The sequence below is a fragment of the Aptenodytes forsteri genome, unplaced genomic scaffold, assembly GCF_000699145.1.
Source record: "Aptenodytes forsteri isolate BGI_AS27 unplaced genomic scaffold, ASM69914v1 Scaffold112, whole genome shotgun sequence".
Classification (NCBI taxonomy): Eukaryota; Metazoa; Chordata; class Aves; order Sphenisciformes; family Spheniscidae; genus Aptenodytes; species Aptenodytes forsteri.
The window spans coordinates 2907565-2933604 of record NW_008794883.1 but is presented as its reverse complement, the minus strand read 5'-3'; the positions used below and the strand labels follow the sequence as shown (position 1 = coordinate 2933604).

Here is a 26040-nt window from a genome sequence, read left to right as displayed (position 1 = left end):
GCAAAAGCCATAGGCCTAACTTGGCGCAAGGGAAAGGGACGCCCGACTCTTGCCAGCAGAGGACAAGGTGGAAGCATCCTAGGTTGGTGTTTCAGGTATTGAAGCTTTCATGCCTACTGGTGAGAAAGGGGGTGTTGGTCCAAGCCCCACTCCTCTGGGGAGTTGTTTTTCAGCATCAAGACTAAGGTGAGTAAGGGCTTATTCCTCCTGTGCCATACCTCCTTTTTGCTGCGTTGCTGTTTTTGATGGATAGCTTTGTTGCTCTTTAGTATTGCTTGCAAAAATCCTCGCCGCCACCACTGTAACCACTTCATTCTTAGCTCAAACTTGGCAGCTGCCAAACTACTCATCTTTTCAGGTGTGGTGTGATGCATGTGAAGTTTGATATTCTGGGGAAAGTTACAGTACAGAGATAAATTATTCTGAGGACAGATGGATCTCGACTGGCATTTTACTCCTGTATTTTACTGTTGAATAATAACCTGGTTAGTAAGAAATGGGCTTGTCACTCAGCAGACTGCAGGAGTTTTCAGCATCTCTAATTATGGAGAGAGAATTTCCTCCTAGCGAAATCAGCTTTATGTAATACTTCTTCTTTAGGATGTGTAGCATTTAGTGTATTCTACATATCCTGAACACAATGTTTTTGGGCTTATTTTGATGCTAAGGCAACAGCCTTAGCAAACCATGTATTTTCACTGTAATTAAGAGAACTAATGGCCATTTAAGAACTAGATATTTGTTCAGTCAGTCTTATATAATAGAGCAAAAAACCCCCTCAGGTACTGGTAATAGGGAATTAACGTTAAGGATGTAGCCCTGGAATAGAGAACTGTTCCTTTTTTAAAACTAAAGGATGCTTTGAAATCGCATTGTTTCAAAGCAACCTGCTTTTTGTTTGCCTTTAGAGGTACTAAAGCTGCTTTTTGCAGAAATGCTGAGTGTACAGGTTTCCAAAGAAGGGTTACGTGTGAATTGCCGTATATTACAGATATTTAAAAGATCACAATGCCCTTTCACTGTTATATTTTCCCAGCAGATATAGGCCTTGGAGTGGCACTTCTGGTCTGGGATTGTGGAGGGCCAGACCTCAAACACTTGCTATTCTGTACATGTAGGCCAGAAAAAAAGTTAGGATCCTGCCTCAGGTTTTAATTCAAACCTTCTTTGATGTTCAAGTTGTGATTTTTTTTTAATTATTCTTGACCAGTTTCTCCTTTGGAAGCTAAAAGCTGGCAGAAATTTGGTCAATGAAAGCATCTGAATTATAGGCATATATTCTGAGATTTCTTTCCTCTTTCAGTTAATCAGCAAGACCTGTTCTTCAGAGTATCCTGGTGATGTTCCACTCCTTCATTTGGTGTTAATTATTTAGAGAAGAAAGAAAGGTCTTGCAATTCCGCTAGCAGGAGACGGTGCCTCTCCAATCTGGGATAAGAGTGCTGTCTGGTACCTTTTAGGCAGTCAGTCGTGGTGCCCCTGAGCTCGGAAAGTCTGTGATTTGTACCTACAAGTACAGAAGAGAGATGTTTGTGTTCAGGGACAGCTGCCATCTCATTCTGTATCTGGGGTGGCTTTCACAGAAGCCTGGAGTAAGGATTGACTTCATGCTTCTTCATTTATCTACCTATCTACTTAAGTGGACCTCTTAATTAGTCCTGTCTAAATCTCCTCGTGTAGTTGACCATAGTCAGCTTACTCTTCAGAAGTCCACTGAACACCTGCCCTGTTGAGCCCCTGACATGTTCGGGCTGTAATTTAAAAACATTTTGCTTAAAAGATCTGAAGAATTGTTTCACTTGACAGCTTCTCATTTGTTAAGTGACCGCTTCTGGCACTTCATTTGCTGTTCCTGCCCTAGAGATTTCTCTCATCCGTCATTTTCTGTCTGTCCTAGGGCCCGTGGGTTCAGATTTCTCACATCTCTCTTCTTTAAGCAATGTGATAGAGATCCAGAGGTACAATGGTCAACGCGTTTGGCAGGATGCTTCGTTATCCGCAGGCTCCCGGACGTGTCTCAAGCAGTTTCACATGCAGCGCTATCTGTGTGCCACATGGGTTTCGCAGCCTCAAAAAGGCTTTGTTTCTCACCTCGCTGTGGAAGCAGAAACCTGTAATGTTTCTGTAGCAAGTGGTGAAATTCAATCTCCATATTTAAGTGCAGGGTTTTGAGTACGATATAAAAGTATTCCAGGGTATAATGCCTGAGTGATTTTAGGCATTGTAAATTCTAGCCTGTCTCTTTAGAGAGCTGCAGCCCATCAGTATCTGTGCTTTTTGCTGGATGGTTTTCAAGTCCTGCCATAAATTCTCCCTTCCCCTTGTCCTACAGGTTGCCTCACTAAATCACACCAGATGCTGTGAGCTGGGTTCTCCAGTCCTGGCCCGTGTAGTCAATTCTACCTGTGTAAAGTGAGTGTCAGGCACTGATTGCCAGATGGTGGTGTTTCATTCTCGGTGAATGCCTATTCTCACTACTGCCCTATATCTTTTGCAGTTGTCCGCGTAGGTGTGAAGCAGGTATAAAACATTACTGGCCATATATATTGTGTTAAAGCTACTTCTCTAAAGAATGATAAATGCATCAGTGGGAAGCAAGGGAGCCAATTACTCAGCATGATTAAAAGCAAACAAATGACCTGTAATTGCATTTCACAATTAAAAATTCACTGCATATTAATATATTTTTATTATTGAGTTTATTAACACTTCATAAAACTGCATAACATGTATTACTAATAGCTGCTATATAATTGCAATATATTTTAAGTTTTCAGCTCTAAATGCTTTTAAAATGGGATTTAGTATAGAGGCTGATAGTAATTTTGAAATGGGATTTAGTACAAAGGCAGATAGTGGTTTTGGTTAGATAATGTCTTATGACTGTGCGGCTCTTGCTTTTAATTCAGTGTCTGGCTATTCAAAAATAGCCAAAGGTGAAATACCTAATCCCAGACTCTGGCCGTTCCTTCTGATCTATATCGCGTCCTTCTAAAAAAACACATAAGCACTGACTTATGAAAGTTCCTGGCAGGGACAAGACTGCTGTATTACTTAACATCTTTCTTCCATGCTTGTACATCCAAATATTGAATAGATGGGCTCTGGCAGAGCTGTGAGTGAGTAGTATTGGTGACTTATGTGCTCTAAAGTACCTTAAATGCTGGCAGGGCAGGGGGGGAAGGGAATTAACAATAGTGGTGCGGAAAATAAAGAAGAAATAGATCCAGACTTTTAGAAAGAAATGTCCTGGGGCTTAAGATTTGAGACATCTGCCAAAGCAGGATTTTGTAGAGCCATGAAAATAATGCTTAAGGATGCTCAAACCCCATGCTGTGCATACCGGGGACTTGGCTGAGGTAGGGGAGAGCAGCAGTTGTACCAGAAAGGTATCGCTGAGCTCAGGCTCATCCCGCGTCTGCACGGGCTGCCCTGGCACCCTGTTGGCCACAGCAAGCAGCACCTGGAAATCCCTGGGACTGCCTGGGGGTGCTGCTGTAAAACCTCAATAGCCTTAAATGTAAAAAAACTATTCAGCAAGCAAAATGAATTATCGTTTTATGGAGGGATACGAATAAAGCTGAGGATTTCAGAACACAATGTTGGTAAAACATGGATTGTCCCTATCCCAAATCATACAAGACTGAAAACTCGATGTCTCCTCACCCCCTGGGATCTTGCTTGATTACAGCGATGGCACTGGGGAAGGTTTAAAACTGCAGCTGTTCAAGCGGTAAAAGCATGCCTCTGACTGAACTGTATTGAACATATGCATCTGCATATTTATATCCAGTGGAAGCTAAATCATAAACACAATGATAAACATTTTGATGGTGTAAATGTTATGCGATATGATCAACAGCTACTCTTCTGAATTATTTTCCTTGATTTTTCTGAGTTTTTTTTCTTGATAACTACAGGCATTTCTAACTGAATTTTCTGATGTGACAGATTATTTTATTGCTTTGAAGTTTAACTTCAAACTGCTTTTACTCTTGCATTCAAATATTATATAACTGCAGATTTCGTTGTCACTGGGTATATTTTACTAAAAACATATTTCTGTGCAATGAATGCAATTGCATCACACAATAGCAGCGATGATGCTGTGCATTTTGGTTAGAAAATACATGTTTGTCATTTGTGGTAGCTGAAAAGGAAGGAAAGAAAAAATAGCATCTAGACGCATTTTCTTCTTCTGACATCCTATTAAAATGGAACAAGATGTTCCCTGTTTCACTGCAAAGTGTCCTGAAAGCTAGCCAGAGTTACGCAGTCATTTCAAGCAGCCACTTCATCACCTGTGTGCTACAAATGGCTGTCCTGCTCAGCAGATGGTAGGTGTGAAGAATGGGTGATGTAGTGCGAGATACATTTGTGTTGTGTCATCCAAGGATTCCCTAGAGCCGGGCTGGAGCGGGAACAGTTGGATGATGCATCCTCTGGAGCAGGGATCAAACGCTCCCTGATGCAGCTCCTCCAAGGCTGATGTCCAAGCGGGCTCTGACTTTGCTTGCTGTAATCACCCACCTGTCCTGAAAAACCAGCTGCCAAGAGGTCTGTTTGGTGGCTCTTGGAGGACTGGAGCCTGCTGGATACAGACGGGACTATCAATACACAAGTGGACGTGTCAAAACAGAGTATTTTGTTCTCGTTCGGTATCCTACTTGTAGTTGCTTATCCTACTTCTGCTGGTTGCTTGCGCTTGATTTAAAAAAACCCTGCAGGATAAATCAATACTTAAATACTTTCACTAGCTAGTATTTTTGTTACAGCATTTTGTGTGATGGCTGAAATCGGTATAATACAATACAGAAAAGACTAGAGTAGGGATGAAAACCAGAAGATGCATCCAAATTGAGTAAGAGATGGGTAGCTTTTTTAATGCAACTGGCTTCACAAAATAAAAGGTGTTGAATCAAGATTTTTGCCTAAAAATCAGGTCAGATTTTGAACAAATAGAAGGACTAAAACCTGTACTTGAAGGAAGAAATGCAAAGGCTGAATGGATTAAATTCTTATCTGATTCACTGGAATGTGCACCCGCATCTCCACGCTGGATTCAGTTATTAAAAAGTTAAAGCGAGGCAAAAAAAGAAAATCAGTTCTGCATGATGATTGTTTCAAACTTTGTTTGGAATGGATGGGATCTCTGCCATAAAATATTCTGAAAAAATATTTATGTACTGAAATGTAAAAATGAGACACTAAATGCCATTAGTCACTACAGAATGGCACCCTGGACTCCTAGTAAGCTGTCTGTGCCCTCTTTGTCTCTGCAAGTAGAGACATAATATGTTTGTTTCATGTGGGTGTTTGGAAAGGGACCTGGGAAACAATATGTTTGCATGAAAACTGAGGTCTGATTTTTTTTTAAACAAAGCAATTCAACTGGAGAACAGACACTTGCTTCATTGCATGCAACGAAGCTTTGCACAGAAATTGCTGTAATGCTTAAAGATAGATAATCTATATAATTATATAAGCGTGATTTTTCTTTTATGCACTTTCCATGGCATTTTTCTTGAGTGGGGAACAACTTCTTTTCCCTTGCCAGGAGCTCTGCTTTAGAGAGCCAGAACCAACTCTTGATTGAAGCTGCCATCTCAAATGGGCTGTGTCCATGCTGCACACGTGGTACAGTGGCTTCAGGAATATGTGAGATTAAGGTATACCACAGCATTTGACATCCATACCATCTCTTGTGAGCAGTCTACTCTTTGAAGGAAACTAGGCTGGGTAACTTTTCTTTCAGTTGCCTATGGCAGACAAGACTTTGGGGGGTTTCCCTTGTGCCGCAAGCCACCTTGAGGTGGCATCCTGTAGGTGGTCCACTCTGGCTGCTTTGTCCCCGAGGCTCTTGCAGCCTCCATGGAGGCTGTGCACGGCCCTTATAACTTGGTGTGGCACCGGGCAGCTCTGGGTTATGTTGCCCCAGTTATGCTGAACCCAGATGTGTGTGTCAGTGCAATCTCTGTAGGCGTACGACCACCTCGTACTACTTGTATCAAAGTATCTCAAGTCACTGTCTTTCTCAGGAGACCTTCAGGGTAGGTGTGATAAAGCCAATCTCCTTTGTGGGCTCAGAGATCCACAGTGCAGGACAGGGCTTAAAAAAAAAAATAAATAAAATAGTGTCTGGCTGAAGAACAAATGCACTGTGAAGGCATGGTCCTGTCTCAGCTGGGTGCTGGACACCAGGCTGTGGTCGCTGCATGCCACAGCGAAAGCTCGGCCAGCTTGAAAGTCTGGCCAGCAGACACTTGCCCCGGTGACGCTTGCTGCACTTTGCTGCTAATGATTGTGTGTAATCTAAACCACAGCATTTTGGGGAAAGATACAGTATAGATGGAATAAAATTTTGTTTATCACTACAGTGATAGCGTTTGTATTTCTAAAGAAGTCTTATCTGAAATTTGCTTCTTGAACTGGGATTTTTAGGGGATACTTCTACTTAATTGTGGAGAAACATCTGTTTTTAATAGGTGTTTCTTCCTGATCCAATCATTAAATAAGTTAAAATATGAGGCACGATATTTGCTGGCTGTGAAGCGAGTTACCCTTCTGACAGCGGGGGCAAAATACTGATTGGAAATCGTTATAGATGGTCAAATTGGGGAAAAAAACGTTTCCTCTTTGTACTTTTTCTGTTTTAAATGTGGCCGCATCCATATTTAACACAGAAATGGCAATTATTTCCCGTCGCAGAGGAGCCCTGTGCAGACAGGTTTCTGTGGAGTGCGCGGAAAGGATGCGATGAGGGAGCCGGTTACGAACCATATGGGCTATAACTGCTCCATTACACTGGCTGTCAGTCAGAGTATTTTGATGGATACTTATTAATGTAAATGGCTTTCCATTCTTCCTATCTTTGTTCATAGAGAAACCAAAGCACCTCTATTCAATCTTTTTTTCTAATTAATTGGCATAATTGGTAGAAATGGGCCATTTGGGAGTGAAAACCCCTTTAGTACTTAAGAGAAATTACCAAATACTGTTTATCTACACAAGTGCCAGTAATTTAAATTAAAATGTTTGATCCTAACCTTTGTTCTTACCACAGCAAGCGATTTTATTTGTGTTCTTTTTGTTCCAGTATCACCAAGTTTTTGTATTTCACGTCTCCCACTTTCCCTCTTATATAGGAAGCCGGAGACCATCAGTATTGACGTGCTTTTATTTACACATAGCGGTTAAGGAATACGGGGAACCGAGTCTCCAAGGGCTGTGCCAGCAATGTACTGGGCTTTGAGAAAGCTGTTGTGGAGCTTACAAAACAAAGGAAAAAATGGCAACATTTGAATTTGTTAATTAAAGATGGAGCTTTTAAAGTGATGATGTTCTTCAAGAACAGGCTCATGGGGTGTTTGAAATTTGCTCTTTTTTCCTTAATTCTGAAAAAAACCCAAACAGAGGAACCTGGCTGAGCTGCGGTTGTGTGGACTCTGATTTCTTCTCCACCCGCTGCTGCGCGGTGGTTCTTTTGATGTGCGTTGCTATGTCAGAAAGGAAAAGGAGTACTGATGGACTAATAATTTAGTTAAGTAAATGATGATAGTGTCTGAAATCACGTTAGTGCTGTGCTTTCAAAAAGGTACAAGTCTAAACCTCTTTTGTTGTTCTGCTTTTAATTTGTGAATCAAGTTCAAAACAACTTTATATGATTAATTATGCTTCCTTCGCATAGGAAGGAAGCACCGTGGAGTTAGAAGGCATCCTGATCTACTGATCACAGGGAGCTAAATACTCTTGGGTTCACCTAGTTTCTTTTTTATTCTGACTTTTTTGTTCTGATAAGTGAAATATTTCTCTACTGCATAAAGATTATGAAGGTTATGTTGATTTTTAGATGTCATGTACTAATCGGCTTATTCAGCGCTATGAATTTTAATAAACCTGCAGTGTGGTGTTACCCCAATATTTATGTCAGATGGATTTCTGTTTTCTTACTGGGGAAGGAAGGCTGTCTAGTGGGAGGATGATGTGTCCTGTTTTTGAAGGGAGGTTTTTAACGACTGAGTTGTACCATTAGACATGCAAAACCAATGTGCAGGATGGGATGCTGTTTTAAGTGTGCAGCTATAGCAAGCAGACTAGCGGGTTTTAATTTCATTAATTACCATGGTTAGTGTAAACCAAAGTAGACAATTTAAGAAGTTGCAGACTTGTGCTCTGCTCTTGGCAGCTGCTTCTCAATTCAGCATTGTCATTTTGGTGATCTTAGCCTAAAAAGATGTCATCCCCAGTTGTACCAGTGCGGTGGCTTGCGGAGGCTGGGCTGCAAGGTGGAGTCGCAGCAATTCACGGTGAACAAAACTGCCTTTCAAACAGAGATTGTTTCAGAAGACTTTCGAAACTTTGCAGCCGGAGAGTACGTAGGGTGGACTGACACCCTGAGGGTTATTGGTATTCAGGGCAGCCGGGGTAACGCTAGTGGCTTTCGCTCAGCTGCAGAATACCGCAACCCACTTTCTGTAGGAGGTTCAGTGAATAAGGTCCGTATTGTGTGCTCGCGCAGCGCCTGCTACAATGGGGCACTGTTTGATGGCTGCCGGGGTCTCGAGGTACCACTGGCAGCCGTAGCATGCACTGATTTCAGAATTTGCATTTAAAAGAAGCTGTTACCGATGGTAAAGGTTATGAAACGATGTCTGGGGCTCCCCCCCAACTGTCTTTCTAAGTTAGTAATCGCATTTTTCACAACTTCACTGAAAACTGTAACAAACATTTCCTTCTCCTGTTACCTGCCTCTCATGTAGCTCAGGGTTTGGATTTTTTCTTTTTTTCTGAAATTGTGTGAATTAAACCTTTGCCCAGCTTGAACCAGGTGGAGAGCTGGAAGGCGCCAAAGAGAAATGTTAAATAAAACCTGTCTTGTCCCGGCTGGTTGTGGGAGTTTGCTGTAGGATGTGCCAACGTGGCTTTCTGTAGCTCAGCCAGGATTTGTCTGAACAAGCAAACAGGGTGCAGAAACCAATTACGCAGCCTTAATGGCAAAAGAGATGTGCAGAAATTGTAGCGTAAAGCAAGAGCAGCACTTTGGGGATGGGTTGGGTGAGGGGAGGCAGAAACTGGCTGTCGTCTGTAAAGCAATTGGCATGTTTGGTTGCTATGTGCTTAAACACCTCTTACAGCTTATTAAACCACAGTGCAGTTTATAATGTCATTGAAGTAAGTAAAGAGCCTTTCTAATCTGTAGTGGAGTTGGAGGAAATCCTCTCGCGTGGGGTCAGAGTGATGCTTTTTTGCGCAAGTCAACTTTCTCGTGTGAAGGAAAGAGTGATCAGAGGCAGGAATGGAGATCTGGGAAAAAAATAAGTGATCAGAGGCAGGAATGGAGATCTGGGGGAAAAAAAAAACCTTTATTTCTTCAACAGTTTGTGCAGTGCTTCATTTAGACCGGTTTAGCAATTCACCGTTTTACCTGGAGGACACGCACCATCTATCCTGATGCAGGCTTCACCTCCCCGGTCTGTGCATTCAGGCTGGTGCCTTGGACAAAGCGTGTTTGTGGGAGCAAGGTTTGCAGGAACGAGGTCTGCAAGATTTTGTGTCTGTATGTTCTTGTGTCTGTATGTGCTGGGGTGGTTTTGTTTGGTGTTTTTGGTTTACAAGCCTCGATTTAGTTTTTTTTATTTATTTTGACCCTGCTTGTTACTTAAAACAACAACAAAACAAACAAAAAACCCCAACTAAACCCCTCCAACCACAGCCTTGATTTTTGATTTTCCAGAACTTCAAATAGAGAAGCAGGTCACACGTACTGCTACAACATAAGTCTGAGTCCGTAGCTTAGGGATGTAAATACTTTTGGTATAGAGCCTTTTTTTTGTCCCAGAAATACTCGTAATCAAAAGGCATTTAGTTGCAGGGGTGGCCAAGAGCAGGCACAGCCTTGGCAAAAGGCCCCAAAGCCACTGCCCCATCTGCATAGTATTATCCACATGAGTAGGTTTTCTTCATCGAAATCAACGGGACCGTATGGCAATATTCAGATCTGAAATTATTTCAAATGGTTTCCCATGTAGTTACAACCCCGTGTTTGCAATCTTAGTGATTTCAATTTGGAAACTCATTCAAGTGAATAATATAATGTCGGACTGCTCCTTCTGTTTTCCCTCGGAGCTGGCAAACTTCTAAAAATAACTTTATTTTGAGGAAACTTCTCAGGTTGGGAATAGGACATCAGGATGTTTTGGATTTATTTGCTCCACATATAAAATTGAGTGGAAGTTACTATTAATGCACAACGTTTTAATGAGTGACTGAATTTTGTGCTCTGAGTTCTAAGCTTTTCCTAGTCTCAAAAGACATTTTTAACAGCTGAGCTTTCACACAGTAATTCTGTTGTTGTTATATGGGTGAAGGACTTATCTTCCTACAGGTGCTGTGCTGCTCCTCTTACTTGATCGTTCTTAAAACACACGTTCAGCAGAATTGGAGGTGAACTTGGACAATACCCTGAAGACTTTCATGTCCAAAGGTCTCGAAGAGTGATACAGATTTGTCTCTGTTTAGTTGTTACAGAAGCAGGTTAGTGAGACAATACAACAGTATCCATGGTTAAACCAAAATTGCACGGCAAACTCGGCGTTTGCCTTCTGGGTGTTTTGAGCCTCAGTGCACGCCAGTTCTTGGGCCAGCTTGCCCGAAGGCAACAGGACGCTCTGTCTCGGTCACAGTGACTCTGTGGTGATTTGACAGCGAGGTGTTTTCTTCAGCAGACCTGCAGTAGGAATTGGGCATAAATCAATGCAATTCATCCCGAACCGTTTGGGCTCCGGTCATGCATCTTTGTGCAAGTAGCCAGGGAAGCTGGGTGCAAGAAGTCCTGCTTCTTGCATGGCCAAGTGACCACCGATCCCAGTCTGAGAGGGCAGGAGAGGGGCAGAAGGGCTCCTTGTGTATTTGTTCCTACACCAAGTGTGGTGGCAGATGCTTGGGGGTGTTACTTGGTGGTGCTTTGACTTTGTTTTTTAACTATCTCTGGGCTCATTCAGTGCTTGCTCAGTGCTTTGGTGGTAGGAGGACCTGAGGGAGTACAGTCTGATTCCTTTGGCTGTGGTTAGATAAGGAACGGAAAAGTGATCTGGCTCTTGAGGGGTTTGAGGAGAGCATCCTTCAGTTGTTGCGAAAGCTTGGAGGGAGCATCTTCACCTTTACAAAGAGAGATGGGAAGAGGAAAAGAGATGAGTAAAGCACAGTGGAAAAACTTTTGGTTGGAGAGAGCCTGAGACTTTTTGTCCTTTGGAGGACAAGTAACTCAGAGCAGAATAAGGAGAAAATGTCCTTTGAGTCAATGGAGGACAAGTAACTCAGAGCAGAATAAGGAGGAGAAAATGTCCCTTGAGTCAAGTTAACGACTGTTCATCAGGAGACATGTACGCGGAAGAGGAGAGGGAGCGGTAAACCTTACCTGGGGGTTTCCTTCATGCTCTTTGCTACCATTGAAATACAGCATATGTTCAGGGAGTGACCAGGAACAAAACACTTAAAAGCTATATGCTGTCAGGGAGTGACCAGGAACAAAACACTTAATAAAAGCTATATGCTTTCTTACAATTTGATGAGAAACTTTGCAAGTGCATTAAAATAAATGTTGTAGCTAGCCCAGTACAAGCAAATCCACTGTTTTAGCATGTCTGAAGTGGGAATGCTGGAGGGCTCATTCAAGGTGTTTCAATTCCTGGGCAGAAATGGTTTCTTTTTCCCCATAGAAGCTTATTTTCCTTGAAACCTCACTACTAACAAGGAGAGGTGGCTGCTTGATCACAGAATAGTCTTTTGGGATTCCTTATCCCCTTTCTAGTCCCGGGTGAGAATGACTTCTCAGTCTTTGCGGGAAGCCTGCATTGCACAACCAAAGCTGAGGCAGATGAGCTCTGCTGTCTTCTGTGCTCAGTGATCAAAATTTGCTGAGTTGATTCCTTTTTTCTTTTTTTTTTTTTTCTCCTTGTTAGGAAATTCTCATTTAATTGGTGTTTGGTAGCTGGTAGAGAATGAGGCTTGGGCTTTGAAGACATTTCTGCCCAAAGGACAGGTGTGATGAGAAATACTGCTTACTGTGTGCAGGTTGCAGAAAGCCAATTTCCAACTAAAAACTATATAACCAGCAAGTAAACTCATATTGACAGCTTTGGATGTTATTTGGACGATGTCTCTTCTAGGCTGTGTGATATCTTTGAAACACAATGGTATTTAATACTTTTTCGTTAGATCTTTATAAATGACTTGTGAATATGGATCTGCCACAAAAGCCAGTCCTCTTATTTTGTGGTTTTCAGGAAAAGCTCTCCACCATGTCATGTTGCAAACTTCAAAATATAGATCCAGATACTTTGTGCATGTAAATTAATTTAACATCACTGTGCGAGTCAAAATCTGACCCATCATATATCGGGCTTGATCTCCTCTAAAACACATGGAACTCAAGTTTTAGCATTATGCTTATCCAGCGAAACAAAAATCAGGCCTCCAATGCTGGTGCAAAACTGAAAAGTAAGGGAGATAGGGCTATGCTTAAATTATAAGGTTGCTCAGTTGGAGACAAATCCATTGTCCTGGGGCTTGTGATATGTGCCTGACTCCCAAAGGAGAGCTTCATTTCCTAGCTGGTGATTATTTTTTTTTAATTTTTTTTTGAGGTCTGGATTCTTCTTAGGGTTGTGGGGGGTGTTGGCTTTTTTGTCTTTTTGTTGGACTCATCGAATCGTTTAGGTTAGAAGGGACCTCCAGGAGGTCATCTAGTCTAGTCCCTCAATTTTTCTGTTACTGTAGTTGAGAGAGATGGAGTTAAAAGAACGTAAACCAAGGAAACTGTGATTTATTATGAAACAAAATGGAGTAGTTTTTTTTTTCCTGCTGGAAAGGCTGATGCATTAAGGGAGTGTGATGGGAACAGTTTGATATTCATTGGTTATCCCTCACAACAGCAGTCTCGATTGCTGTTGGATGTTTTATGACTCAGATTATGCTCAGATTAGACTTTTTTATCTTAATTCTTTTGGGTTTTTCAAAAGCTGAAATGATGCATTCAGGGCACACAGTCCATCGGCTTTGCTGTGTGCTTTCATTGTGCAAAGAGGGAAGGGCTCTACATCTGCAGTGAAGTCCCCATTTGTTTCTTTAACGTTCACATACATTATTGTAGCACTGCAGTTTGTTTCCTTAATGAACACCATTCTGGCGTTCCCAGAAGCCTTTTACTAAATAGAAGTGGGAGAATTTTAATTTCAAGGATTGAATGAGAAACTGTCTTTCTCTGTTTTGTAAATGGGAATAGAGAGAATGTTATAATAAAGATATTGTATGCACAGTAACGGGAGGAGGGCACAACTGAGCTCCTGTTACCTTACCTTGGGTGCTGGTTTGCTTTATGCATGTGTCAGCCTTGGCTATGCACGAGGAGGCGCAGGCACGCTTGTGAGGTCTTTCTGGTTGCGGGGCCCTGGGTGGTCCCTCCGTACCATGGAGTGCCCTGGCAGGGGCACCCTACAACGCAGGGCACAGCGATAGCATCCGATATGTTGAAGGTGCTTGAGAAGGCTGCAGATGAGATGGTAACTGAGACCAGAAGCCGTCTTCGTAATGTCATTGAAGAGTTTGCTGCTGGAGGGTACGCACGCGTTATTTTTGGCAGCTATGTCACCCAATATGTTGAAGGAGATAACCCACCCCCCGGGTCGGATGTGCCAGATCAGTCCCGCTCATCCTTCAGTGCAAACACAGCTCTAGTTTCTAACAAAACCAGGAGAAAACAATTTGTCTGTGTATCATTAACATAATTGATAATTATTACTTTCTTTGTAATTTCCTGAGTGTTTTTTGGTTTCGGATGCTGGGTTTAAATCGCACCCACAACAGGCACCGTTGATGTGTTTGTGTCTATTATGTTGTCCTGATAAGCTTGGCCAGTGGTTTTCACCTTCCTGATGCGAGTTATTGAGATTGATTGAAGCTCTATGCTTGTCCTATCCAAAATGCTATGTAATTAATGTTTCATTATGCTAATGCATGCAAATTCAGTAGTATGCATTTGATGGGGAGGGGAGAGAACAAAAAGGATTAAAGAGTTCGCTCTAAAGTACAAATTAATTTATTGCATTACCAAATGGCCTGCAAGGAAGGAGGAATGCATTTAAGAAACGAACAAATATGAAAACAAAAAACCCCCTGTCTAAATGTTTTGTCTTCCCGAGAAGTGGGTTTGTTCCGAGTGCTGCAGTATTTGTGCTATAGGCTGTTCTGAGCTATAATGCTCTTAAATTCAGCACAGAGTTCTCTTCATGGAGGCTGGTTTTTCCCCCACCCCCTTCACTCTTGCTTCTTTCTCTGCTCTTTTTTTCCCTAAATGTGTCACCATCTCAAAAAAAAAAAAATCAAGCTGTGGAAATACGGGCATTGGTTTTGCTCCTTCTGCCTGTTTCTGTAGCTTAAAGCTCTTCCAAGGGATTTCCTTTTTCAGCAACTGATGTGTTCTTTTGGTGTTTTAACTCAGTATCTCTCGCTCTTCGTTATCTTTTCATCCTCTTTATTCTTTCTCTCACCTGACTTTTTTCCTTTACATATGTTTCTATGCCCTTGCCCTCCTTTGCCCTTTCATCTAAGCACGGATGTCTGTTCTGTTGGCTCATGTCTCCTTCTTGCAGTCTGACTTTTTCCACAATGACTGGTAAAAACCTGCATCTGGCCCGATCTGTGGGCCTTTTCTTGTTTATATTCCATTCAACTCTCTCCCCTTGTAGCCCTTTTCTGCTTGGCTTGGATTCAGTGCTGGATTGATTTATTTCTTTCTTTTCTTTTTCTCCCTGCTTCTTGACTGTTCCTTCACCACTGCCCTGGGGGATTTCCTCTTCCTTCTCATTCTTGGTATTGCTTACTGCTCTGCCCCGATTCCCTCATCCCCTCCCCATGCGTGTTTTTTACCTAGGTGATTTAATCTAATAATAATGTAATCTAATAATTTAAGTGACTTTCTTTTGTTTCGTTTTCTGCCTCCACGGTTATACCCAAAATTCACTTCTCTTTGCTCTGCTTTATTTAGTCCCGTATCTGTAGCCAGGCACCTCTTGGGGTGTCTCTTCTGCATTTTCTTCTGCTGGTCTGGACTGTGAAATGTATCTTTGGGATGCAGCAGACTGAAACACTGTCGGGGGAGGCTGGGGCTTTGAAGATTCAGTGTAGGCATATCTCTTTCATAACTTACTAAATGAGAAGGTTGCGCTGTAGGTCTCCGAGATGTGAGAGAGGGTGTTGGTAGACAGCTTTTGGCACACGGTAGCTGTCAGGATGGAGTTGACTTTTCAGCCCTGTGTTACAGGGCCACGCTCTGCTGATTCCTCAAATGCACTACTTCGGAAAACAGACCATTTCTGATAGGCAAACCTGAAATCTGGTGTGTCTTGGATGTGTATTTAACAGTCGTGAGAGTAAATTCTTTCACTGTCAGAAAGACAGAAAGCATCTGCTGGAGAGAACGCTGAAACCAGCAACACGCTGGTGTTGTGATGTACCTTGGGGAAACGAGCTTAACGCAGCCTCTTCTCTGCTGGAGTCTTCTGCTGAGAGCTGTTTGAAAACTTCATGGGATTGTTCAAAATTATGATAACATCCTAGTTGGTCATACCGCTTTCAGACATCTTAAAATGTTGTTATTCTCCAGGAATTTGCATGTTTGGCTATGCTTTTACATTTCTTTAATCTTGAAAAGTATATTAAATCTAATATATGGGAAATATGGAAAGTACCAACAATGCTGTGCTGCTGTCTGTACAGGAGTATATATCTCTTCTTTCTTCGTGGAACTCGTATGTGCAAATTGGCAAGTGCAGGTACTGGTTATCTTGAGGAAAACAGGAAACCCAGCAAGTAATATGATTTTCCGATAATGTAATTAAAGCGTTTGAAACAAAAGCACGTAGGAAAAAACTGCACTGCCGAGTCAGTGCAATTAACTGTTCAACAGTCTCCTCTGGGGGCTCAAAATGAAAATCCAATTTGCCGCCTCCTCCACTGTAAGAAAACACCAGGCTCTGTTTGGGTTTCCCCACAGACAGTGAGGTCTGCAGTGGCTGCTACCTGAAGTTCTGGAAAGCTTTGGACCAGAAGAGTTGCTCTATCCTTCTGTATTGAGGAAATCTCAGTCCTCCTCCAATGCTACCCATATTTTTTAATGTAGCCCAATACCCTTGTGCCGTACATCCTCTGTGCTGCGCAGGAAGCAAAATGATTCTCTCATTTCGTTCCAGGGATAACTGGATCTTCTGAATTTGTTCCCATGAACTTGTAACTTCAATTGATGTAGAAGCTTGAAGAAGCAGTGTATACTGCAGGGCTTGTTGGTCGGGGAGACTAGATTGTGTTCATCAAACTGATTCGGCTAAAACTAGGCAATGAGAATCACTCGTACTGTTTTAAGGCAAGCCTACCTACGCCTGACATCAGATGATCTCAGCTCAGAGGACCTGAGCTCTGTCTCTTCCAGAGGCTGCCATAGACTGAGTTTCACTGAGCACATGGGCAAAGCAAGCAAACTGTGGGTGCGTGTAGGTGCTTGTTTGAATCGTTTTAGGTAGCCTAGCCAATGTGTTGTCTCTTGCCCAAACCAGATTAACAGCAGGCAGCTGCCAGAAGACTTGGTCTCTTTTTTTTTTTTTCCTCCTCGGCCCTTGTCCTCCAAATCGTTGTGCTCTTGCCCTCTGCCTTGTGTTTTATGGTTCAGTTAGAAGGCATCTGATCTGACTGAGAACAGTGGTTTTCTTTTGAGGGTCAGTAGGTCAAGCTGGCTCTTGTGTTTTCCCACTTGCTGGAGCCAAAGCGAGGGAAGCCCCAGGAGCGTACGGCTGGGGCTGGAGGAAGGGAAGGAGTGCCCCTTTTGCTGCACCGTGGTCAGAGATCAGCTTAGGTCAGCCATGGAGCTGTTCTCCGAATTAGTCAGCCACTCCAAATATCTTTGCTGGGAAAGGAGTCAAACGGGTCCAATCAATAAACAGTGCTTTTAGAGACATCGGTGGTCAGAGGGGTAGCGGAAAGGAGCATCTGCATGTGTGCGCCCTCAACCCTCTTAGCCCATCAGTGTTCGTTTAACGTCTGCAGCCTAAGTCTGAGCACTGAGCGTGTAAGGTGGTGAGACAAACCCATCTGTTGCATAGGGGTCAGTCACTCTTTCTTTGGCAAGGAGAACTACACATGAAACTCAGCTTGTTTAGTTCACGGGGGTTCGTTTACTCTTTTTATATGACTGTGATTTTTACACTAGAGGGGTGGCTTGAACCTGTGGGTGGGATGATGGATCTGCTCAGTGCTCTCGGACTTGGCCCTGATAAAGCCCTTTTCCTAAGTGTTGCTCGTCAATTGTACCCAGCAAAAGTTCTTTGTAACCGATGTTTTGAGTGCTCTGGATATAAGCAGTGGGGTACTGTGGTGTGGAGGCGCACTACCCTTAGTGATAAATCACCTAAAAACCTTATTTTTATCAAACTGAAGCTTTCAAGTGAAAATCAGACAGCCAGTCGCTCTGTGTTCCTAATGATGCATTGAATATAGAGGAGTTATAATGGAACTGGTGTTACAAGCACTTCTAGTACAGTCCAAAATCCTGTGATAGCACCACTTAAAAATTCAGTGATTTGGAACGCTGTGATAAAGTCCTGATAAAAAGTATATGTTGTTCTTATATAAAAATTGAACAATGCTTCCATGTACCACATGCTTGTGTGTTGCATTGTACACTTCTTGGAGCAGGAATTTTTATTTCCACATCTGAACATCAAATGCAGGCATGAAGCTAGATTTTCAAAATTTCATAGAGCTGAAATGAAATATTCAGCACCCCAGAAGGCACATCATAAGTTATAATAAAAACATTAAAACAAGAGTTCTCCTTTTAATACATATTAAGCTTCATATTACTGTATTTTGTGCAAACAGATAAAACTGTATCGAGTTTTGCTGTATATTCTGCATTACCTAAGCATGTAAATAAATGCTTATTAGCCTGGCCTTTAAGCTAATTGATGCAGGCTCTGTAGATGAAGGGGGGGGAATCCTCTGAGAAAATGTATACTCTGAGTGTCCATAAATACACTTCATTGTAACAGACTTAGTTCAGCTACAATGCTCTGCTACCAAATTTCAGTTAGACTGGGGGGGTATTTCTGTATTCACAGATTTCAAATGGTCTGTGTGCAAAAGTCTTTTCTTAATGTTTATTGGAAAAAGAAGAAAGCTCCAGGGGTGGCCTGGTCAAATGCTTTTACAACTGTGACATCTCTTCCCTCTCTATAATGGAAGCAACTGATGCAGAACATAAAGGAAAAAAAAAAAAACATCCTGAAAGATTACATTTCATAAAGGTGGAACAGAAAGTGGAGGATTCAAAGCAAGGGACTGATTAAGAAGCACATCAGAGATCATCTTTTAGATGTTAATTTTGTCTGTGGCCTGGAGAATGATAACCTTGAAGTTACTCTGATGTTACCTGTCAGGGTGAGAAGCCCATTAGTTTTATTCCCGTATCACAAAGCAGGTCATCACATAGGATAATGTCTTGGTTGCTAAAGCAGCAAGGGACCGAGGATGGGGTCTTTTTAGCTTCAAATTTTCTTCTCCTTTATTTGGCTAAAGGACATGTGGGCTATTGCCAAGGGTGCTCTCCTTGACCTCGGAGCTTCAGATCTCCAAGCAGTGCTACAGGCTTGTTTGATGACACGGATGTGCTTGGAATCGCTGACACGGTAGCTTTGTGTAGGAGATATTTAATCTTTACAACGCTTCCATTCAAGTTTGTAGTTAAGCCATAGATCTCATAAATCTGTTTGTAGTTGTTCTGTGTACACTGTAGTCAGAGGGAAAAGGAAGCATTAAGGTGCCCTGGACCCATCGGTTTCGGCAGCCTCCGGTTTGCAGGACTCTTAATATCCTTTAAGTCTGTTTTTTCTCGAATATGAGAGTGCTGGACCTCAAATGACAGCTGTGAGCATGCACATAAAAGGTGAATATATTTACCACAACAGATGAAGCAGCTATAACAGCACTTCCCTCTCTTGTTCTGACTTTTAGAGCCTCTGAGAGGCAAAGAGCCTGGAGGGAAGTCCCAGGGAAGGCAGGGTGTCCTGAGGTGGCTGTAAGGATGGCCTTACTGCGGTGCAGGTGGTAGAAGAAAGCGTTAACCGCTATGGGTGTAGGTTGGTTTTTGCAAACCATACTGGGGAACATCAAACCAGGGCTCGATGTAAACGTGAACAAGTGCATTCTCCACAACTTGGTGACTGTTAATGGCCATAGCCTTTTTTAGCTGTTCAATGTCTTGGAGCTCTGAGGGATTGCAAGTAAGTGCAGATGAAAAATTAAGGGTATTGGCAAAAATGCCAAGTAAAGGGAGAGACCTACTCCCACTGAGAGCAAAACTTGGAAACGGAAAACACAAGCGTGTTTTATAGCAAGTTTTAGAAGAGCTCTTCATCTCACTTCTCCTGCCTGGCTGCCACCCCTTGGAAACGGAAAACACAAGCGTGTTTTACAGCAACTTTTAGAAGAGCTCTTCATCTCACTTCTGCCTGGCTGCCACCTTTTTTTCTTCCCTCCTTGCCTTCTGTTTCAGCTGAGCTATTGCAATAAGGATTAAATTGTAGCTGTAGCATCTCTGTTTTAAAATGAGTCCCCTACCCTGCTTATGAAAATGGCAAAGTAGCTTACAGTTGCAGCTGTTTCAGCTACGAGATGCTTACTGTAATGTACAATGGCAAAGAAGCTGCCCAAGGACCAGGAGAGATATTAAAGAACTTTTTCATCATCTTCACGTTTCCAGCTATTAAAAGGCTGTGCTATAGGTAGCTGGAGAGGCGGCTGGCTGTCTGGGCTCTGCTTTGCAAGCCTGATATTCAGGCTGGAGACTGAAAGGCTGCTCCTGCCTCCTTGGTTGTGACTGGGAGTTTCACCCTGGATTTCCACTACGCAGGGGTGGAGGCACTGGGTGTTTTGGAGACAGTGCTCCTGCTTTTGGAGAGTGTGGAAGGAGAAAGTACACTGCAGCGAGTGCCTCGGGAGGAAAGACCTCCATAACCTGGAGCTTTGTTTTGGTCTTGTTCTCGGAACAAGGGGATTTTAGGCAGTAGAGACCCAAAGGATCCATAGGAGCAGCGTAAGTACGGGCTGTTCTGCCGCACTTTCTCAGTTGGCTTACCCTGGGGTAGCAGCAGCATGGGTGATGTTTAGCTTAGGCTTGAGCGTGAACTGAAATCCTGACACTTTAAACGGGATGGATAGGTAGTATACTGGAGAAAAGGGATCCAGGGAAATGCTTCTGAACTCGGACTTAGGCCTCAAATTACATGTACCATTAAGAAAAGTTGCTGGAGAAATTGTACTCGCTTGTGTTTTGTACAATGTCTTAGGAATTCTTTCATAGGTTCAATTTTGGTTTGGGGTTGTGTGTGTATTCTGTATTTCTTGAATACAGAAATCTTCACTGAGAAATTTGCCCCCTGAGAAGAATCCCCCAATAATAAGCAGCTGTAAGTAAGCATTTTTTTGAGGCAAACTGTGTTGAAGTAGTCTTCTAGATATTGGGCCGTATCGTATGGCTGCTTGTCCTCTACAGCAGCTGAAATTTCCGTCAGCCTGGTCAGAGCATGTTCAATGTGCATTTCATAAACTGTTCTAGCAGAGTTTGGTTTCTTACTGCAAGTAAAGTTTAAAACTTAATTTGATATGTGGATCTTTTGTTCTTCAGGTGACGGTCCTTAGTTTTACGCATATAGAAGGAAGGTGTGGAAGTGTGTTGTGGTCTGGTCTGATCAAGTCTGGGATTTGTCTCTCCCTTAAACTTGGCCTGTGTTGAATTATCCTGGGCTGTATTGTGAAATCACTTGAATTTTTTTTCCAGGTGCTGAAAGAGGTTTATGTATTAGATGTAATATATTCCTTCTTGTAACCTGGTCTAGAGGAATCAGGTTTAGTGTTTGCTGCTTGAGGTAAAAATTAGGGAGAAAATTTTGTGGAAGTCAAGGGTGCGATAAGATGACGTGTTATTGAGAAAGCTGTCCAGGCTGCCCTGCCTTCAGGTGTAATGTTGCAGCTGGGCTTTCCAAACTGAGCTAATAGTTCAAATATGCAAATAGGTACTAATGGGATTTTCAAATACTTTTCTACCTTTCTCCTTCAGCAGCTACATACTAGAAAAACGTGGCCATTAGATTCTTATCCTTCCAAGTAATCTCTTCTGAAAATACATGGTCATTTTCTTCCATTTTTAAGATGGCACCATTACTTCCATCTCCAGGAATAATATTTCCAAGAAGATTTGAATTTTCCTCACATTCAGAAAGCTTTCCAGGTTATTCAAGCTGTTAGGTTCCTCGTAGTAAAGCAATTTAGGTTAAATATGCCTTTTGCAAAGGATGTGAATGGCTGAAATTGCAACTGAACTGTGAGGGTAATTGCACGAAAAGAAAGTTAATCTTTGTTTAACTTCTGTAACTTCTGCATTTGCTGCACTGGAAGCTGTCATAACCCCATTTCTCCTGCAGAAGTGGATTATTTACTTGTGATAATAGCCACATAAAATCATTAACATGCTGTCATAAACAGCTGTGTTAAACTGTTATAAGTGTTGGTGACATAAATAACATGCCCAACAAGAAGCTGTGATTTACAAACAGAACACAGTTGCCTTTGGGAGAAGGGAAAGGAAAACATGTTTTTAAAATAACTACTCTTTCATGCATTGTAAATATACCTCTATACTATTACCCGTGTTTTGTGGCAAAAGTGCCCTGTGCCAGCGGGCAGCTTTTGGGCCTAATTCTGATGTGCTTCCTCCAGTAACTGAAATCAAAGCGTTAAGACAGATGAAAAACAAATCTGGATTTGATAACTCTTCTTGATGTTATTAGACAATACATTTTATTCTAAGTTCTTACGGTGCTATTGTTGTTGTGCCTGAAATACTCTACAGGTTGAGGCTTCCGACTCTTGCTTTCTCCTTTGCTAAATTTTATTAATTGGTTGAAGCCACAACGTTTTTGTTTATACTCTTTGAAGGAAAATCTGGTACCTAGCTACTTCAATTAGTGTACGGGTGGAACCAAGTAAATGACAATAAAATTAATTTCTATAAAGAAAATGCCAAGTGGCTGTTTATGCATTGTTATACATACATTCATAGAAAACTTTGGTTTGAGGTATAAAATAGAAACAATTAATCTTTTTTAGGACTAAAAGGTTTTTTGATTCTTTTTATCACATAAGTTTTTGTTTTCATTTGCTCTAACGAGGTAAAAGGAGTTATTTGATGATGAAGAAGGAAAAAAGCCACTTTTGCATTCATATGCGGCTGTTTCAAAACGCCGTTCCCCATGCACTGGAGTGCAGAATGGCAGCGCTGTCGCTAGCGTGGAGGTGGGGGAGCAGCCTGTCTGTCTGGGAACCAGAGGTCTATATCTAAACCTGGAAGCACTCAGAGGTGCTGCCCCTGGACAGGGTGGAATAGGCAAGCCGGTGATGTGTCAGAAACTTTGCTTTTGTTATGATATAGTAGAAACTACTCTGCTAGTTTCTTACTGAAGTATAGTCAGTGAGAATTGAGAACACTGGACAGAGAGGTGGTGGATGCCCCATCCCTGGAAACATTCCAGGTCAGGTTGGATGGGGCTCTGAGCAACCTGATCTAGTTGAAGATGTCCCTGCTCATTGCAGGGGGGTTGGACTAGATGGCCTTTAGAGGTCCCTTCCAACCCAAACCATTCTGTGATAAGACCGTCTAAAAATACAAGTTGTATGTGCTTTGCCCGTTTATAAACTATTAGAAAATGCTTGATGCAGTAGAGAAAAAGGACCACTTATGTTGTTTTGAGTTGAGCCCTTTGATATAACTGCATCAACATGTTCTCAAGCATTTTAATGATTTTTCTACTCTTTAGCAGACCTCGTATTGTAGCTCTGCTCTGAGAGCGTCTCGCTCTGCCTTTACAGTCTGATTCATCTCCTAACTACACAAAGTTGACTGGCGTCCTGTTACCAAAGTGTCACATAAGAATTTGACCTCTGCATTCTTGCAGCAGGTGGAAGTCTCGGGCCTTCAGTGCCGTGGTAGGGATGGTGTGCAGCTTGCAGAGCTGGCACTCTCGACACTTCTCCCCTGCCTCTCCTCTATACAAAGGACGTGCTCGCGTGGTTTTTGTCTTGCTGCCTACTGGAGAGCAGCGGCCAGACTAGTTGGTTGTGAGGAGAACGCTGTTCTGGTGAGGTGGAAGAAGATCCACCAGGTTTGAGGTTTTGGCACTGTTTCAGATAGATGGTCAGACTGCACTCTTGCATGCTTTCCTCCCGCTTCTTTGCTAACAGCAAACAAAGCGAGGCCCAACGCTATTTTTGTGCTTGTCACGCTGAAATGCATCTCGGTGCATGTGGCAAGAGTAGGTGCTGTGAGGAATTAATTTCTCCAAATAAACCTCAAGAGGTATGGTGGTTTATGCTAATTTCCAACTCAGCTGTAGATAGTTGTGCAGATTTTTAGCTTTGCTTTATTTCCATGTTTTACATATCAAAGATCTATTTATCTACAAATATTGTTTTCGTAGCGATGGGATAAAAATAGAATTTATGCTTGGGTTTTTTGTGTGTGTTAATAATTTGCAGAGAAACATAGCTTAATTTCTTATATTTGCCAGTCACATCTATGGTGCCTCTGGGGATTCCCTATATTGAGTTTCTGTACTGAATGTAGTATGTTTCTTCCTCCATAGAAACATATAACCAATATTTACTCTGTGTCTCTTATGGTTTTGCTGTTTCAGGTTCACAGATTAAAACTTTCACATCATTGAGGTTCTTGACTGAGCCTTCAGATGCTGTCACCATGCGTGGAAGCAACGTGCTGTTGAACTGCATAGCAGAATCAGATCAAGGAGCCCCAGTTATTAAATGGAAGAAAGACGCAGTCTTCTTAAACCTGGCAGTAGATGAAAGGAGGCAGCAGCTGGCCAACGGATCCCTCTTGATACAAAACATAGTCCACTCCAGGCACCACAAGCCAGATGAAGGTCTCTACCAGTGTGAAGCATCTCTAGAAGGCATTGGAGCTATCATCAGTCGGACAGCTAAGGTCATGGTAGCAGGTAGGCAGAAACTTTCCTACCTTTTGGATTGCTGGAAATACTGTTTGAGAAGCTGCTTTTTTAAAAAATAAGAGCAAAAAATGTACCCTGCCCCCCCCGCCCCCTCCACAAGAAGTAAAGCTAGATATGACGCTTCTGTGACAGTAACTTATTTCTGACAAGGTATTATTCTTGTTTAAATATGTCTAATCACCTCTTTGTTGCTGTGAGTTATTTGCTGCCTATTTATTGTCTTCAAAATAGATGAACCTCTGAACTTTTTCATAGGCAAGAACTCATTATGCAGCTTACTGGAATTGGCAGCCTCTTTGTATTTCCTTTAAAGTACTTGTGTATGTATATGGCAGAAAGGACAGAAGTTTGTTTCCAGGCATCTGAGAACACTTACAGCTTCTCATCGACTTAACAAATACCTTTGTAAAAGGTCTTTTTGCCTCTTCATCAGTCTGTAGAAGGATGTAGTGAGTCTTTAATCATCTAATTATTGGGGAGAAAAATATCTGGAAATCCTTCAAATAAAAGGTATAAAGAAACCTCAAATCACTTGGTAACTAATACCAACTAGAATGTGCTAGAGTTCAGAATAATTTTCTTTATGATCATTATTTAAGAATTTTGCAAACTCTAAGGGGAGGCTTTTTTCTATGCTCTCTGTATGTTTCTGTATAGATGGAGCTACTGTGTATTGCCAATTGCTCTAACTTAGACCTGTTAAAGAATGCCCTGGTTGCCTTGCCTTGACAGGGGTTGAGCAGCCATCCACAGGTGCCAACTTAGTAACCTTGGGAAAAAGAGGATAAAATATTCTTTTATGCTGCGGAGAAGATAGACACCGATAGCCTTTAGTGCCTAGGTGAGCCATGAGTTTGTTCAGGCACACTGGTTATGTGAAGGAGCAGCTTGCGTTTACGTTAAGGAAAAGTTAAAAGGCAGGCTGTATCGAAGCTTTCAGCCTTGCCTGGCTGGGCTCACGTAGCCTGTCGGGGGGGAGATGCACTTTTCTCCAGGTCTCCGGGCATCCAGTCTACGCACCACCTAGTCTTGCTGTCCTGCCGCATTTTGAACAACATGGGGATGTAAAATTAAACTGAAGTTCAATCCAGTTCAGTCTAGGAGCTCTGCAGCGTTTTGCCATCCTGTGTCTTCCTAAACTCTCACCAGTGATACTGGGAGGGAGCCCAGGCGGCTCTCTTCTCAGCTGGTCTCTCCAGTGTCCCTCAGGAACTTGGTGCCTTTTCCAGTCTTAGGTCCCTTAAACTGAAGATCACTTCCCTTCCTCCAAACCCTTCTCTACCAGCTAGAAAAGCCATGTTTTCTCATGGTACCCGATTAAAATAGTAATAAGAGTTTTGGCTCTTTTCTAATCTACCTTCTCCCCACCACTTTTCTGTCTGAATCTCTGGTCATTTAACCTCACATCCTCAGCACTGTATGTACTCCTGTGCTATGATTCCTACCCAAAGTGATGGAGAGCCCCACAGATGCAAAGAAATTGGTGATTCTGTTATCAAGTCACTCTCGGAGGGAGCCTGCAGAGCCACACTTTGCCAAGTAGGGCTTTTTGCCAGTTCAAGTTGTTATTTGGCCTTGATCTTGGTCGTTGGCGACCACTAACGAATAAAATCACTTCAGTTATTCTTTTTAAGTGAATGCACGTACGTGAGTGTTCCCTGTTGCGCTGTTCCCAGCTCTGTAATTTCGATCTTTTCATAGGAAGAACCGTGCTTTGCGTGGCAGGTCCCGATCTCGTATCTCTGCAGTGATGGTGGGAAGTTTGGAGGGGGAGGACAGGATTTACTCTGTTCAAGAACAATTTGGCTGAAACTGGGAGAACTGATAAAGATTTCTTAATTGGAAAGACAGTGAAAAGGACAAGAGGCAATGCACGCGAAGTGAAGTACTGGAAATTTGTTTAAACATAACA

General features: G+C 42.3%; 1 protein-coding gene across 1 annotated transcript in view; it reads left to right on the top strand.

The window, feature by feature from the left end:
* The window catches only part of DCC (DCC netrin 1 receptor), a 590042-nt gene that overhangs the window by 191911 nt on the left and 372091 nt on the right, over positions 1 to 26040 (top strand). The window contains exon 2 of the mRNA XM_009274745.1: positions 23796 to 24116. Coding sequence (XP_009273020.1) covers positions 23796 to 24116 — 321 coding nt within the window. The remainder of the gene's footprint in view (positions 1 to 23795; positions 24117 to 26040) is intronic.